This window comes from Mustela nivalis (assembly GCF_964662115.1).
Source record: "Mustela nivalis genome assembly, chromosome: 7".
Taxonomy (NCBI): Eukaryota; Metazoa; Chordata; class Mammalia; order Carnivora; family Mustelidae; genus Mustela; species Mustela nivalis.
The window spans coordinates 45,515,137-45,531,720 of record NC_139026.1 but is presented as its reverse complement, the minus strand read 5'-3'; the positions used below and the strand labels follow the sequence as shown (position 1 = coordinate 45,531,720).

The following is a 16,584-nucleotide window of genomic DNA, read 5'->3' as shown; positions in this document are numbered from 1 at the left end:
GAGGTTTGGAAGGCAACTATCAAGGTTTGGATCCAGTTCTGCCTATCACTAATGGTTTTACCCTAGGCATGTTACCTAATTCACAGAAGTCTCTATTTTCTTTCCTGCAAAATGAAGATAAATAGCTCATATCTAGCTGTATCTAGCTCATAAGGATGTGGTAAGAAGAAATATGACAATAAAAGTATAGCTTCTGGTTTAGTTTCCAGGTGGTGAGAGGTGCTTAGAAAAGGATAGTTCGTTATCTTTATCAGTAACAGCGGAGCACAGAATTAGGTTGCCCACCCCAGCCCAGTATGCATTCCCGCTCCCCATTTCCCATTCCTTCCCCACGCTGATCCATTTGATAATGACGGCCTTTCTTTCCTTCCTCCTCCTCAGATGAGGAGGCTGTCTATCCTACTTTTCTAGTATGACTATAGGTAAGCACAACCACTTCAGAAAATTTCTTGAATAGAATCTATTAAACCAAAATATATGAATCCAGAAATCAGTACCTATAAGCACTAAGAGATGTAAAAGAATGTTTACAGCCAGCAACTTTATTCATACCAGCACCAAACTGGAAGCAAACCCAATGCCCATCAACAGGGGAATGGGTAAATACATTGTAATAGGTTAGTATACAGTGGGATATTACAGAGCAACGAGAGTCAGCTGAAGTTGCATACAATAATATAGATGAATCTCACAAACAAAATGTTGAGCAAAAGAAGGCAGAGTACATACTTTACTATCCCATTTCTAGAAAGTTCAAGAATAGGCAAAATGAATCTATGGCCACAGAAATCAGAAAAGTGGTTACCTTTGGGAGGTATTTGCCGAGAGTGATGAGATACTGGTAAATGATTATCAACCATCAAAAAAAAAAGAAAAAGAAAAGAAAAAAATCCTGATTTTATAGCATTTGCCAATTTCAATGGTATCAATCCTCTCTCTCACCATGGTGGATTTCAAGCTACCAATGTGATGTCACTGAACCCACGTCATGCATACAGTCTGCCCCTGTGAGCTGGTGGGAGCCAGCTCCAGCACATCAGAATGAAGGAACATTCTGGTGTGCTGAAAATGTTCTGTATCTTGATCTGGAAAGTGCTTACACAGGTGGAGCCTTAAGATTTGTTCACTTCGTCGTGTGGATATTATACCTAAATAAAAAGTAAAATGTAAAAATACTCCTGAGAACTTGCAAGATAAAAGCACTTAGATCCATGTCCCAGAGGAAGATCCAAAGAGGTCCCTGAGATTCAGAGCCTAAAAGGCAGCACTCAGACCTTCCTGCCCCACCCCCACTTCAACAGCTGGGAGGAAAAGAAGAGATGCCATTAGGAAACATTAGCACACATAGAAAAGAAAGGCTGACTCTTTCAGCTGGGCCACGCTCAAATTTTTCAGCCAGACGCTCAACTCAATCTTATCACCAATGGTTGACACACCACACAGAAGACAGTGTTGCTTCTGAAAAGCCCTGATCCCCTGCTTTAACTAACTATGGCCTTACCTGTCACTTAGCAATGAAAATTAATCTACCCGGGGCTCTGAATGAATGTTCTAAGCACGGTAGGACCTGAACACAATGATCAGACATGGAAATTCGCCAGCATGCACAAGGTCACTTTTATTTTGAGTAAAAATCACATTCATATCATTTTCCTTGTGTCACTCACATCTTAAGTATGTTCAATATGTCTGGATGATACCTGTGATCTAGTTCAATGAGATATTTGAATCAGACAGCTGCTCCTAATGTGTACGGCACTTATATATTTAAAGTTACAAAACCAAAGCCAAATGTTAAAGGGGCCCAATGGAGGATAGCTGGATACATCCACAGATTCACTTGCTCCCAATCTGGCAGTACAGGACCATAGAAAATACAAGACCAAGTACCTAGAAAATATAATAACAAGATTAACATGGAACTTGAAATTCTGGAGACGTTATAAATAGACAGAAAGGACATTACTCATGAAAAGATGCTGGCTAATGACAGTTCTAATCTTATTTATCTAAGTCATCTCTCTGCTTGGGAAATTGGAGCCTCCAGTGGGACAAAAGAGTATTGAGAAAGCTCTCTGAGTAGTTTTGTGTTTTAATCAGTTTTTAGCTGGCCACTCCGCTTCTAATTAGCTCTGTTTCATTGGGTAGTATTGGCTGCTCCCAGAGCACCTCATCCTTCTCGAACACAAACACTCCTCCATGGGACATGTATCCTAGAGCTCTGGAGAACCTAGGCCTTGTGGGGGCTAGATACACCTACTGCTTCCACGGAAGGGTTATACAATCATCTGGTTTAGATCATCTGCATAAAATCAAGGAGCCTAGAATTTCTCTTGCTATATTTTTAGTCATTGCCAAGAGGAATGAAGAAAATCACTTTCTTTTTTTTTCTTAAAAAGCTTCTAAATCTATGGGGAATAGCTTAATTCAGGAAATTCTTTTGAAGTGAAAAAGTACAGCTGAAAATCTGAGGCATAATTTCCATCCCATTAAATGGCTCTCCCAAGAATGAGGGACCCCAAAATGTGCCCTCATTGACTCTGCAGTCAGTGCCTGGCCTGCTGTGGCTTCCAAGCAGAAATGATGGAAAGGACCCATGTGTATTGCAGACACCAGAGGCAGGAGGGGAGCAAGGGCCATTTCTGCTGAGTCATCCCAAGTGTTCCTATTGTATTGAGGCATCCTGCTTACTAATTCTTCCCCGGAAATGCATTTCAAACAAGAATTGCTGCCCCATATTTCTTCCTTCTTAAAAACAAACCAGCAGACACCAATTCTCTGCAAAAATAATGGTTTTCATCCATAATGTTTTTCTAGAATGGCCTGGAAAAGCCCTGGAATTTCATTTTTTTGCCATAGTCCCAAACCTTCAGTCTGGGAGACAAGTATCAGGAAAGAGGAAAGAAAATGGGCAATAATCAATCAATCAATTAATTAAATAAAAAAAGAAAATGGGCAAATTATTGAGATAAAGCTACTGTCTATTGTTATTCATTGTCACAGCCTTGAAATAGAAATCCACTATTCATCAGCAGACTAAACAATTAATATCACATTTTTTTGCATTGGAAAAGATACTTTATCACTGTTCATAAAAACAGAAATAATTAAAAGAGATTCATCAGATAGTGATGTGTGCTAAGACTCAGGATAAAAGTGCTAAGTAGTGTGTATGATTTCCCGTGTTCTGAAGCAATCCAAAAAATGTTACAAATTCTCATTTCCTTCTCTCTTAACTGCTCTGTTTCTAGGACCTCCTGTCAAGATAATGTCTATCCTACAAAGTGATGACGATCATTGCCAATGGCTCTTTTTCTCCCTAATTAAAATGAGGAGTAGAAGTGCTTCTCATTTCTTGTACTGGTCTCAAATAAGAAAACATAGGAGAGTCTGGTTATTTGCACTGAATATTGAGAATTCCAATGTCTATAGATAAAATTTTCTTACAAAATAAAGTATTTTGCATAGATCCCTGACATCCTATCCGAGAAAAATCCCTCAGGGATGTGGTCTTAACAGAGCCTTGAAAATAACTATTGGCCCAGCCCCTCACAGCCTCTGCCTAAGCAGATTATCATCAAAGGTCTAAATGTCAGAGGGTGGTTTTTCGTGTGATATTTGTCTATGGAAATAGTTTGAATATATTTTCTGCAAGAAGATATTTGTTTCTATTTTCTTCTTAAAAAATAGTTATTAAAGGGACTTTTCTCTCTATGTTTGTGTTTTCTTGAATTTGAGTTTGAGAAACAGAACAGAGAAAGGCCTCACTGTTAGGCAACTAGTATTAATGCCTATAAGCCAGACTAATGCACATTTTTGGGATACAGTTTTACAGACTGGGTAATTTCAAAGCTCCTTTTTGAATAAACAGAGGGGGGATATAAAATGATTTTTTTTTTTTTCTCTTCAAATCCTAGATGGAGGGCAGGTTTTAGATTGGGGGAGTGAACAACACAAAATGGCAAAGAGTTCTTTGAACCAACTCTTTGCTATATCTACAGATAGTCTAGAAATCACACTTAATTTAACTGGCATTAACTCAGAAAAAGGTATACTTTATGATACCACTGCATAAATTCCATACCTATAAATTACTCCATGGAAGTTTTCTATTAAGGTCTTTTCCTATCCATGTCTTTAGCACACCAGTAAAATATCTAAATATGCAACAATACATGGAATATACCAATTTCATAAAATACTGAAATACTATTCCTCTTGTAATCTTATTTTCCGTTAGATGTACTTAGATTCTTGGCAAAGCCTTTGGCTATGATATGAGAGACATCAATCTTCCGAGTTCCCAGTTGACTATGTCCTTATTTTCTCTGGCTTTGCTTCCGAGAAGTTTCTTAAAAGCATCAGTGGTTTGTAGCCAGTCATAGTCAATTGACTGAATTTGAGTCTAACATGGATTTGACACTTATATTGACAATTACACTGAATACCTCTTTGAAGCCTGATCTTTCAATCATTCATTTAAAGTCTACTCTACCAACACACATGTATGTGTGTTTTATGCTTATAAATGTATGAGTACATCTGTGTGTGATTCCTTACTCACCTCTTCAACCATTAGCTCATATTTCTAAACTTGCATGAACCCAAAACACAGCAGCGAAAGACATTTTACAAAAGACAGAAATCAAAAGAGAAGCAGACCTGGTGACATCCATCATATGGCAGATAAAAAGAAAGTTAGCCCTATCTACTGACACAGAATGTGTCATACTTAGGCCTATTAATTTGGACTACAAGGAAGTAATACTCAACAGCTTAACTTGCTGTTCAAACTCTACTAGTAACCTAGAAGACCACTTAGAACACCAAATTGCTTCAACCCCAGCTAAAATTCCTCTCTGTTGGTAAAGTAGCAAAGTATGAGCTAGAAAGCTACCAGAAATCTCAGGGAGGACATTGTATAGCAAACTATGAGAGTGAAGCTGAAGTTACTACCTTGACCTAACCAGCCCTCTGGGGCAGGAAGCAGGAAGACACCTCACACATCATTAGGATTCTTGCCAATGTCCTCACAGGGGATCAAGAGTGAATTGACTCATGTGATATCTAAATTAACCAAGATCTGGAATGATTCCAAAAATGCTTCTCTGAAATAGTTTTATTTCATCTTATTAGCAAAGAATTTTCAGCAATGTAGAAAGTACCTTTGAGTTCTTAGAAAAACCCATGCCAAGAAAATCCATCAAAATAAAAATCTTATACAGGATTTTTTTTTTCAACACCAATAATCAAAATGATGATTGTAAATATATAAATCTTAAGTTTCCTTTAAAACTTCTTCAAGTGAATCCATAGTCTTTAAGACGTCTGTCTCTAGTTTTTAAAAATTATTAGATTTCTCTAGATGGAACAGGAGGAAAAGAGCTCCCCACACTCTTGAGTTTTTACTCTCTACTTCAAAATTGGGAAGAGAGAAGAAATTGTAGAGGTCATGTTTTGGTTTTCTTTGGTGCTTTTTCTTCTAACTTCAGGAAACTTTAACTCTTGGGCTAGTTTTCAACAAGAAAAGGATCTGGGACTAAGAACTGTGGGAATTAATTCAATTTTTGTTTCCCAGTGGAGAGATTGTTCATAAATAATGGTCTCAGCCCTGCTGAATTGATAAGATTGTAATCCTCTTCCCAGACCGAAGACCACTAGAAAAAAGATGCTGGACCTTGGGCAGTTGGCACCCAGTATTTTTCTCAAGCACCTGGTTTATACTTGGCTTACTATTCATATTTGTTGGAAGAATTAATGAATAAATAAGGCAATGAATGAAGAGTCAATAATGCAAGGTTATACTATACCTCAATAAACACCAGTCCAAATGCTATTCCAATAACTATGAGAAAATGTTTTGCAACTGTTTCTTTTATGAAAGAAATGCATGGCTGTTAAAAACAAAAACAAAAACAAAAAAGTTACCTTTAATGAAAATTTTATTTATTTAATTTATTAAAATTTTATTTGATTTATTTTAATTAAGATTTTTCCTCCCATTAGGTTGGCTTTTTACATTGCAACAGAGGAACACAGTCAACAAAAAGGAGTTAGATTACTCCACTCCACCATTCTGCCACACCACACTCCTCCCCGCACCAAAAGGTGGTTAATTGTGGTTTGTTCACTGAGAAGTAAAATCCAACTATTAAATTCAAGTATGTCATTGCTAAATCTAGGGATCTCTAGGTATAAGTAATAATTTTATCCTAACTTTCAATTATTCATTTTAGAGCTATTATCACTTTGAGTGTGGGTTTTTGGGTTTTTTTTTAGGTTCATAATCGGCAACAAAGAGTTTCCTGATTTTTGTTTTAGCTAACTATAAAACAAGTTTTCATTTTTAAAACAAGGTTTTAAAAAAAAAATCCCTTAGTAATTTATATCAGGATTATTTTTACTTTAAAAGGGGAAAAGATATTATGTCCACTCTTTTGTCTTTACTTCAGATAAAAATGAGAATTGAGAAAGTAGATTCTCTGCCATATTTGTTGAAATATATTCAAACTGGCATGCAATTTCAAGCTTAGAACATTTCAGACCAGACCTAAAAATTCCAAAAATTGTAAATTACATGGGTAATTTTCAAAATGGAAAAATACTGCATAATGTAATAGTGGGATTATCTGTATTGCCAGAAAATATATCATCCCTGTGATAGTCTTATATGTGCAGAGGGATAACAAAATATTGCTACGGTTGATAAAATAAAAGTTCTCCATAAGCCTGAGTAAAACAGTCTCTTCCTTCTCATTCTCGAATGTAATGGGTTTCTCCATTCACATCTGATCCAAAGTGGTAAAACATTCGAGTAAATTATTATGTCATGTAGGGTTAACTATGAGATTAATAATCTTATCTACTGAGTCACATTCATTATATTTGAGGAGCTTTCTCCCCCTTTCCCCTGCAGATAACCAGGTTACCTTGGCAAAGGAAGGGGAAAAAAGGAAATGTGAATTATGGCAATTCCAGATTTCTTATTTTTCCAGACATCTTGCAAATGACACAAGGCAGATGGAAGTATTTTATGAATTTATGACCCTCCTTTTGGGAAACTGGTGCAGCTATCAGCCTATCTTCCACTGAATTATGTGTGAATTTGGAGGGAATGCCTATTACTTTTTAGGATAAAGAAATCTATCCTGCAGAAAAACACCTTTGAATCGAATCTTTAATGGGCCGCAGATAACAATCTACAACTGAATTTACTAAAGCCCTCATCATCCTCAAAGTGGCAACTGCATTCATTTATACCATATTTATTTTACCTCTTCCTCGAGATACCACATCACTAAACTAGGTCGGAAGAAATATAAAAAGTAAGAATAAAACTGCTTAGGGACATTACTTTGACAATAAAAAAAACATGGTTGCTCTGTAGTTTGGTTGGGATAACTTTCCCCCGTGAATTATGTTAAGTACTAGTAACAGCAATTCCCCTTTAGAACAGTCTTTTGATTTGTGATGAGATTAGCAAAAGGGATGTGACAGCCAGCGGGAGAGAAATGTCCCCCACGATACTTTCTATTTCCTACTATATAATTAACCTTAATAGCCATTACTGCACCAATGCCAAAATGGAAATAATCTTCAGATGTTACAGAAATTAATTCATTGAATTATAATAGCTTTTATGCATCTTTCTCCCAACTAGATGATAATCCCCTCGAAGGTCCAAACGTATGTGATTTTAGCAAGGGCCTGTCTGATACGTGGTGGACACTGAAGAATAACAAATAAATGAAACATTAATATCAATTATCATTGTCCTCTGCATTCCTCCCAAGCAGAGGGAACAATTTATGTAAAGCCCCATGGTAAGGAACAGATATTATATTTTTGAACCCTGAAGACTATGTTTGATAAGGTCCCGTAATACCTTGCACCTGCCTCTATATAAGAAATATCAATAATTTGTTGAAATGAAGTTGCCTAGTTTTCACTCTCTCTTCATTATTTGAGTGTCAGCTCCATTAGTGCAAACATTGTGCCTGTCAGGAATAGATTTTCAGTGGCTGGTAAAAGGCCTGGCCCCTAGGAGGTGATCACTCAGTTTTGATGAATTAAACAGTAATAAGAAATATAACACATACTGACATCTACAAGTGACATAAATATGACAACTACAGCTCATAAAAGACAAACACAGCTTTTTCAATTGACTTTAAATGTCTGAGGCCACTTCTTAATTGGAGCAATAATTAGGTAAATTGATTGATGTACTTAACATCCAGAGCCAAACCCCTAAAGGCCAAGTCTTTATACCTGCACAATTACTTGAGAAAAGGAATCTTTGATAAGAAAAAGAAATCTTTACTTCACAAACTAAAGTGAAAATATAGTTTTCTAGGACTTATGTTAAAATAGAAAAAATAAAGAAGAATTATGATTAGTCATTAATCATTATTAATGAAGATGAGATGACTTTCATCAGTTAGATTGTGCTTTCCTTCTTGCAGTGGAATGTTTCTTTGATCTATTAATGTTGACTTTAAAAGATATCAGACTCACAGAAAAAATAAGAAATACTTTCACTTTTTTATATCCACTTTTATCTTTAAATAGGATTTATTTATTATTTGGGAAATTCCTGGGACTTTTATATCATTATTCCCATTATAATTTCTTGCAATTTAATTTTTTTTTGTAGAGACTCATGGTGAAAAAGAATTAACAGAACCACTTACTATGTCAAGTTTGATTTGTTCTTACCTGTTTGTAAACATTTTTGCCTTCATATACCACACAAGAATCTGTCGAACTTGTACATTCACATGACTTAAAATTTTGTTGAAAATTCTTTCCCCAGTCAGCAGCTCCATTGACCAAACCACAGCATTTAAACTGTTTAATGGAAAGTAGGTATATGAAACAATCACCAAAGAAAATTTTAAAAAATTGTCAATACGTTGAATCTTATTTTTCTGAAACTATTATTAAGGTGTTTCCTATACCAAAATGTCATGTAAATCACCTCACTAATTTCTCTGGATATAGAAGCAAAAATGAAGAAATCTTCCATTTTGGTCTTAATATTAATGAAGGAAAAATAGGGTTGCAGATGCACATGTCTGAGGAAGTTGGAGAAAAGATGAAAAATTCACCTAGTTTTTTAAATGACAAAAGAGAGGGGCAGAATCAGGTCTATGTACCCCTGATTTGGGGAAAGAAGCTTCCAAAAAGTTCATGAGAAAATCAAGTTCTCTTTAAATAACTTTTGCTCAAAAGAGATGAGAGGTTTTAAAAAATGATTTTAAAGAGGTTTTAAAAATGATCTTTGATCATTTTTGGAGGAGAAGAGGAAAGAATGAGAGACCTCTCAAAGGCCAAAAGATGATGCATGGTGAGTCTCCGGTAAAGCTGAATTTTACATGGACCTCTGCAAAAGGGGGGAGGGAGGCAAATGAAGGAAGAAACTCTTAAAATAATGTCAAGGAAGGCCCAGAATATACTGAAACATGGGGAAACATTTAGGGAATCTGTGGTCATATTTTGGGAAAAGAAACAAGGAACAATAAACCCGATGACTCAGGGTCCATGGCCCATCGTATGATCAGATGAAAGAGAGATGTAACCGTACCTCATCTTGTTCTATTTTATCTATTAGAAAGACAACTCTTCATGAAGAAAAGGTAGAAAAAACTGCAGACTACATGATTTTCTAGGCTAAGATGCATTATAAATGCTAGGATATTGAGAAATCTTTCACTTCTGGCTGGGTGACCACACTACCCCCATTACTTAACCGCTCAGTGCCACAGTTTCTTCATTTGTAAAATGCAGATAACAGTAGTTGCTCAAAGTAGATGTAAGTCGTGGGTTTGTTGTAAAAAAAAAAAAAAAAAAAAAAAAAAAAAAGTAATATTCCTGTGAAGATGGGAAGTGCTTAGCCCAGTACCTGGCTTATAGAAAGTACTCAGTATGTGGAAGCTATTGTTGCTGTTATTGTGGTGGGTGTTGCCATTTCCATTATACTCTGTTCAACACTGATATGAATCATTTAGATAAATATTTGGAAAGTACCTTTTCAACTCTGTAGTTGCTATAGAGCTGGCAGTGATGATTAACATTTTGGGGAATGGACTCAAGTTCCAAAGTTAGTTGAAAAAAATAGACTCAAACCAACAAGTTCAGTTGAAGCAGATATAAAGTCTTGCCCTTTGGCTCAAAGCCTTAAATGCACAAATATATGACTCAGCAGACATTCATATGACGAAGAGTGAAAGATTTCAGTTTGTCCCAAGGTCATTCAGTATGAGCAAGAAAAAAAACAATCTTGAAAAGCTTCCTTTCCTGTTTTCATGATAGACATGATTAATTGCTCATGCTTTCTGATTAAATAATCTTGAATAATATTAATTGATATAGACAGCCAGATTTTTTTAAAAGTCCCAATTATATGTACTCACAGATCAGTCCATATTTGGAGAACAATATACCTCAGGACTCCTTCCTTAAGAAGAGGCCTAGAAGCAGAAGACATGGTAGGAGGTAGAAAGACTAAACTTGGTATGATATCTGGTCACCAGATCAGATGTGTGAGAAGTCAAGGAAGAAGTTGGCCAGGATTTGTTGGAAGTGTTATCACAGCTGGATGAACAAGACACAGTGCAGTGAACAATACAACCACCTCTAGACAAAGAGTCGTCACCAAGAATCCGAGAGAAGCACTTTCCATTAGTATGTTAGCAGAGAAGTCATGGGGGCATTTCTCCAAAATCCAAAGAGAAAAACCACTTTGTATATACAACTTCTGTTCATGTGTGGTGGGCCCCCGAGTCATCCAGCAAGAGTTGGGTGTAGGATTCTTTCTCCAAAAAAAAGTGTTACTAAACCTTGGTGGAGAGAGGAAGAGGGGGGAGGGAGGAAGGAAGGAAGGAACTCAAAATGAACATTAAAAAAGAACTGTAGTTCTATGAGCATAGGAAGCTTCAGGCATAGGATTAGCATACAAGAACGGAAGTAATTCAGAACTGTGCTAAAATAAACAGAACATTTAGAACCCCATGGTTGTTCCTGGGACCTTGGATATCAGGGACAATGTGCAGCAAGTGCAGTTCAGGACCCAATCCAGAGATCTGGTGTTTACCTAGAGCACCTTTTGTCTTAAGTCAACCACCAGGGAGGATCAAGGATGATTGGTCCCACTCAGGGGAAGAACTGAGTTGCTTAAATTCTTCCTGCTTTCAACCTGGGTTGATCTGGGCTCCAGAGTAGGATGCTAGAGGGGAGAGGATCAAGAAATGCAGCTATTGGGGATGCTGGGAAAAGCACACCACAGAGGAAGTGAAACAGAGACTGACTCCTATCAGGTTTCAGCTCTTGGAAATGATGCTTTAAACAGAATTTTTACAAGCTGGAGTCTATTCAAACAGGAACTGGGGAATGCTCTGGAAAAAAAAAAAAAGTCATCTGATAAATAGTTCAAGAAACCAAGGATGTTTCAACTTAAAAAGCAAAGCTTTTAGAAGTCATATGATAGCCATTGTCAAAGTACAAGCTGCAATGTGCAGAAGCATCAGTAGATTTTCTTTTTTCCTCTGAAACTCCAGAAGGAAGAACTAGGACTAAATGATGTAAATCCTAGGGAGGCAGGTTTTGTTTCAAATTAAGAAAGAACATACTAATCATCAGACTTAGATATAAATGGGGTGGATGGACAAAAACTGATGAACTTAAATTCTTCAATGCTTAGAGGGTGAATAAACATAAATTAAAAAAAAAAAAAAAAACTTCAATCAATGAGAAGTCAAGTTAAATGCCCTACAAAGTCCAGCTGTCCTCTGAGATTCTGAGAATTTCCTTAACATGTGAACCGAATGCTACATGTGGTTAATACAGTGGGAATTCTGAAAAAAAAAAAAAAAAAGAGTGATTTGGAGTTTTACAGAGTAAGTAACATTTTTGTCGAGCCCTGAAGCACATGTAGTATTTGGGAAGAAAGAGAAAAGTATTAGTATTTTCCAAGATAGGGAATGATGCCAAGGTAGGAAGGCAGAATTGTTGAAGGGGTCCTGAGCAGACAAACCTGACTGGACGAGAGTGGAGGGGAAGGGTTTCTTTTTTGTTTTTGTTTGTTTTATGTTTACGGAGTAGTATTTACAAATATTAAAATATTCGGTAAGAGCCAGAGAATATAATACCTTCAATGCCTATCCAAGTTTTGACTTAACCCTAAAGACAGAGAAGCAACTTCAATAAGTAAATAAGGGAGAGGCTGGTACACCAATTAAAAAAAAATAACTAGTCAGACAACGGGGTTCAAATTCCAAGCTTATTGCTCATTAGCCATCAGACCTCTCCAACACCTAACCCCCTCATCTATAAAAGAGGGATAATAAAGATATAATGATCCACCTCAAAGAGTTGTCATAAAAATTAAATGACCTGCTAAATGTAAGGCCCAGTACAACTAAGTAGCAAGAAATGATACATGTAATTCTTTTTATGACAGAGGGGACAGACATGGAGACAGAGGGAGAGAGACTTTCCAAATGCCCCAAACACACTATCCTGGTTAATGGTAAGAAGTATGAAACAACTATTGATTTGGTCCATTGAGGCTTAATTGGTCATAAGCATATCTTCTTAATCTCTGTCCTCCTAAACTGGGTCAGAACTTCATAAGAAGCTGGAAGCAAAGTCAGAAATACTCTTGGATTTTTCTTACTGCATAGTGACAGAATAATCAGTCAAAATCTGCAAAACGGAGACATGTTTGTACTTTAAGGAATACTCTTGCTAAAAATTAAGTAAACGCAAAACCGAGGCCCCACTCCCCAAATGACCTATAAATGCTAATTACCTTTTCTTGAAATGTAGCCAGGGCTTCCTGGAATGCTTGTGCCTCCTCGTCTGTTTCACTTAAAAGCTTTATATTTTCATAGAAAGTCTCATTCAGAATGCGCTCGGACTGAAAATTGAAAAGCATTGTTAAATTATTCATGCTGGAAAGTAGTATTTTGGTATTTTAGACTTTTCCGGAATTATCAAATATCACGTATATATACATACATCAGATCTGAAGGTAGCTCCCAGGACACCTGCTGCCACCTGCAGGAGCAGGATCAGAAGTAAGCCTATGAAGAACTGAAAAAAAAGAAAACAAATGGAACACGTATTATCCCCAGGGCCTTCAGTCACATCTTGGGACATTTGGGCTTGGCGCATTGTTCTGCAATCAGGATCACATTACCGTTGGAAGAATAACCACATTCCTCATTTATTCTACCCTTTGCCTCAAAAAGACAATTTCGGGCCATTAGTCGTCAAAAACCTTTGTTTCAAACACCGACTAAGCAAAGCGGTTAAAACAAAAATTTACTGAGAGGATTGTAGACGTCGGTGTGATGTTGAACGGAAGGAAGTCTGAATGTTTACATACATACAATTATTGGAATATTCTTACTCTTTTTTCTTCATCAAATGCAAATTCGCACACACTTTAGGACAAACTTCAGAAAGGAGTTCAAAACAAGTTTTCTACCGTTAGCAGAACCACCTGGGATCTCATTATAAATGTACACTTCTGAAACCTGCCTCAGATCTACTGAATTCTAACTTGAAAGAATGCAGCCCACAAATTAGCTTTTCTCTCTTTAAAACAAGCTCCTCAAGTAATTAAGTCTCCCAAATTGCGAATGAGGCCTTATTGATCAAAAGGCAACCACTAGGGATACTATTAAAATCCTGCTGAGGTCTGTGTCTCGGCCTTCCCTCATAATACACAAACTGTTACACAGTATCTTTCAGGGACTGATACAATACTTACTCTGTGAGAGAAACAAGCTGAAGTGATCTCTGTAAACACTAATGTTAGCTTTTATCTAATAAATATGTCAGGATCTTTTTCTAATATTTTTTCTACATCCATTTATTATTTTCTACTGTACCTGGTAAAGGTAAAAGTCTGTGGATTATCCCAACCCAATCCATCCTCCCTGAAACTTTCTAAGCAACAAATCTGATTACCTCACTCTCTTACAATTTGGTCAGCATGGAATAGGATTTGGCGCCGTCCGCACTCACACCCATCTCCCATCATGCACTAAAAACAGCCTCTGTCACACTCTAGACACACCCAAGGCCATGTCACTCCCTAAACATGCCAGCACCACGCTGACAAACTCTGTCTCTGGAAAGCCCGTCACCCCCTCACCCACACAAACACCACTCTCACTTCCGCTTCTAGCTTGAAAGTTCTCTCCTCTATCCTTGCCCTTCTCTTCTTGGGCCATACACACTAGAGCTAATAGTTGGCTTGTCTGTCTTCCCTAATGGGTTCTAATTGTCTTAATGTCTTTGTATCTTTTAGCCCAGTATCTGGCACACAACCCTGTACTCAGTAAGAAGGGAGGAAGGGAAGGAGTGGGGAGAGGGAGAGAGGAAGGAAGGACTATAATTTCTTAGGGCATCCTCTCATCTAAGCTAAAAAATATTGGCCTCTATAATCAACCCCCCTAAACAAAAGTTAGAGTTTCCTCAGTCTTGGGAAGTCTTTTTGACAGACAATGGAAATGGAAGACCAGCCTCAGAAGTCTGAAGGTTGGGTGTTGGGATCTGTCTGGAGAACTCACCAAAAGAAGCAAGCAGCGGCTTTCTCTCACAGCACCACAGCATCCCAGGAAACCCAGAATCATGACGATAGACCCCACAGCGATCAAGATGTTCACAGAAATATAGGGGCTAGTAACAGAATTCCCAGGGTTGAGAATCTGAAAATAAAAAAGAGATGAATGATAGAAAAATCCCTTTCTTCCATGTTGGTTGTTCGAGAAATATCCATTGGGTACTTAGTATGGACCAGGCCCTATTCTGGCACCTTAAGATACTTCAGTGATTTCCAGAAGCAAAAAAATTCCTGCTTCAAGGAGCCTCCATTCTTTTGAGGTATTACGTACCTGAATAACATTTTCCAATGTATATTTTTCTAAGATGATATATTGGATGCCTTATTGAGGAAATGTCATAGACTTTTAAAATGGCGATTATTTTTTTTAAAAAAGATCTTATTTATTTATTTAACAGATAGAGATCACAAGGCAGAGAGGCAGACAGAGAGAGGGAGGAGGAAGCAGGCTCCTGGCTGAGCAGAGAGCCCCATGTGGGGCTCGATCCCAGGACCCTGGGATCATGACCCGAGCTGAAAGCAGTGGCTTTAACCCACTGAGCCACTCAGGAGCCCCTAAAATGGCGATTATTTTTTAAAAGTTTAGAGGGATAGGTACTTTCACCCATGATGCGATTTTTGGTTTTCATATTTTGTGTTTTATACCTAAGAGTCACATAGTAAACCATGCATATTTTATGGCAATCTAATTATTTAAATTCAAAAGGCAAGTTCCTCAAACTACCAAGAGACCCAACAGTATGAATGAGTCTTAAAAAAAATTAGGGTGAGCCAAGTAAGCCATATTCCAAAGAGTGATTGCTGTATGATTCCATTTGTATGACATACAAGAATAAGTAACTCAGAAATCAGACCAGTGTTTGACTTTGAGTAAGACAGGAGGGAAAGATGGAACCAACTGCAAAGGGATATGGTGAACATGTATGGGTCGATAAAAACGCTTTGCATGTTGATTGTAATAGTGATCATGCAGGTCTATACATTCGCCCAAACAAACAAAAATATTTAAACCAAGAAAATAATGCTAGTTGCTGACATTCCATGTAATTCTGTCTCCTTGTTTCCAGAAGGTATGGTCTTTAGAGTCGTCAGAAACTCTTTATTTTGCCTGTTAAGCAATGGTATATTGAGGAACACATCCTAGGGCTCCTTATATGGGCTTGGGCTACCCTCCCTGCATAATTCAGTTTTTCTCTCCCGTAATACGGATACTCTTCTTCATCAGCTTTCTGATACCTAGCCTCAATCTACCACTTGTTTTCCAGATAAATCATAAGCGAAAACTGAAGCCTTGTGCCTATTCTGTAAGCGAGTGCTCCTGGGATCTCATCCATTAATATGCTCTCTATCTACCGGGCTATTTCCAGGCAGAGTCCTAGCTATTACACTACAGAGACTCTGCCTTCTAGAAACTGCTGCACAGCATGTGGGCCAGCATGTGGACTCCCTTAATAGGAAATACATTAAAAAAACACAAACTGCTAATAATAATGTGTATGGTTTTTAAAGACTTTAAAAACCAGCTTATAGCCTAAAGGAAAGCTTCATTCAACGTTAATAGGAAAGAATGCGCTGCAACTGTAAAAGCATTAAAGCAAAGATTTATACTCTAGTCAGAGTCCTTATATATAACTAAGATTCTAACCCCAGACTAGTCAACTAACCTTGTGGGGCCCTGGTTTCCCATTTATAAAGGAAACTGGGTCAGCCTCTGTGATCCCTGAGGCCTCCTTTGTCTCTAAGAGTCTGTGCTTACAGATAATGTTTCAACCTACATATTTAGAAAGCTTCCTTATGTCCTAAAGATTTTTTTGTTTGTTTTTCAGGGTTTTTGTTTATTTAATTGTTGTTTACATGTTCATACTGAAGCTAAGAAATTGGTTTTGTTAATAAACACAGAAGGCACCTGGATCAGAGCAGATAATGACCCAAAAAAGCAGCATTAGGAA

At 37.3% G+C, this 16,584-nt stretch overlaps 1 protein-coding gene across 3 annotated transcripts in view; it reads right to left on the bottom strand.

Moving 5' to 3' along the window:
- Window positions 1–1,596: 1,596 nt before the first annotated feature.
- The window catches only part of TSPAN8 (tetraspanin 8), a 97,986-nt gene continuing 82,998 nt past the window's right edge, over window positions 1,597–16,584 (bottom strand). For all 3 annotated transcript variants that reach the window (XM_082742851.1, XM_082742849.1, XM_082742850.1), the window contains 6 exons: window positions 14,583–14,720; window positions 13,021–13,095; window positions 12,812–12,919; window positions 8,719–8,850; window positions 5,811–5,894; window positions 1,597–1,890 (listed from right to left, as the gene is read on the bottom strand). In XM_082742851.1, coding sequence (XP_082598977.1) covers window positions 1,837–1,890; window positions 5,811–5,894; window positions 8,719–8,850; window positions 12,812–12,919; window positions 13,021–13,095; window positions 14,583–14,720 — 591 coding nt within the window. In that variant the 3' untranslated portion in view covers window positions 1,597–1,836. The remainder of the gene's footprint in view (window positions 1,891–5,810; window positions 5,895–8,718; window positions 8,851–12,811; window positions 12,920–13,020; window positions 13,096–14,582; window positions 14,721–16,584) is intronic.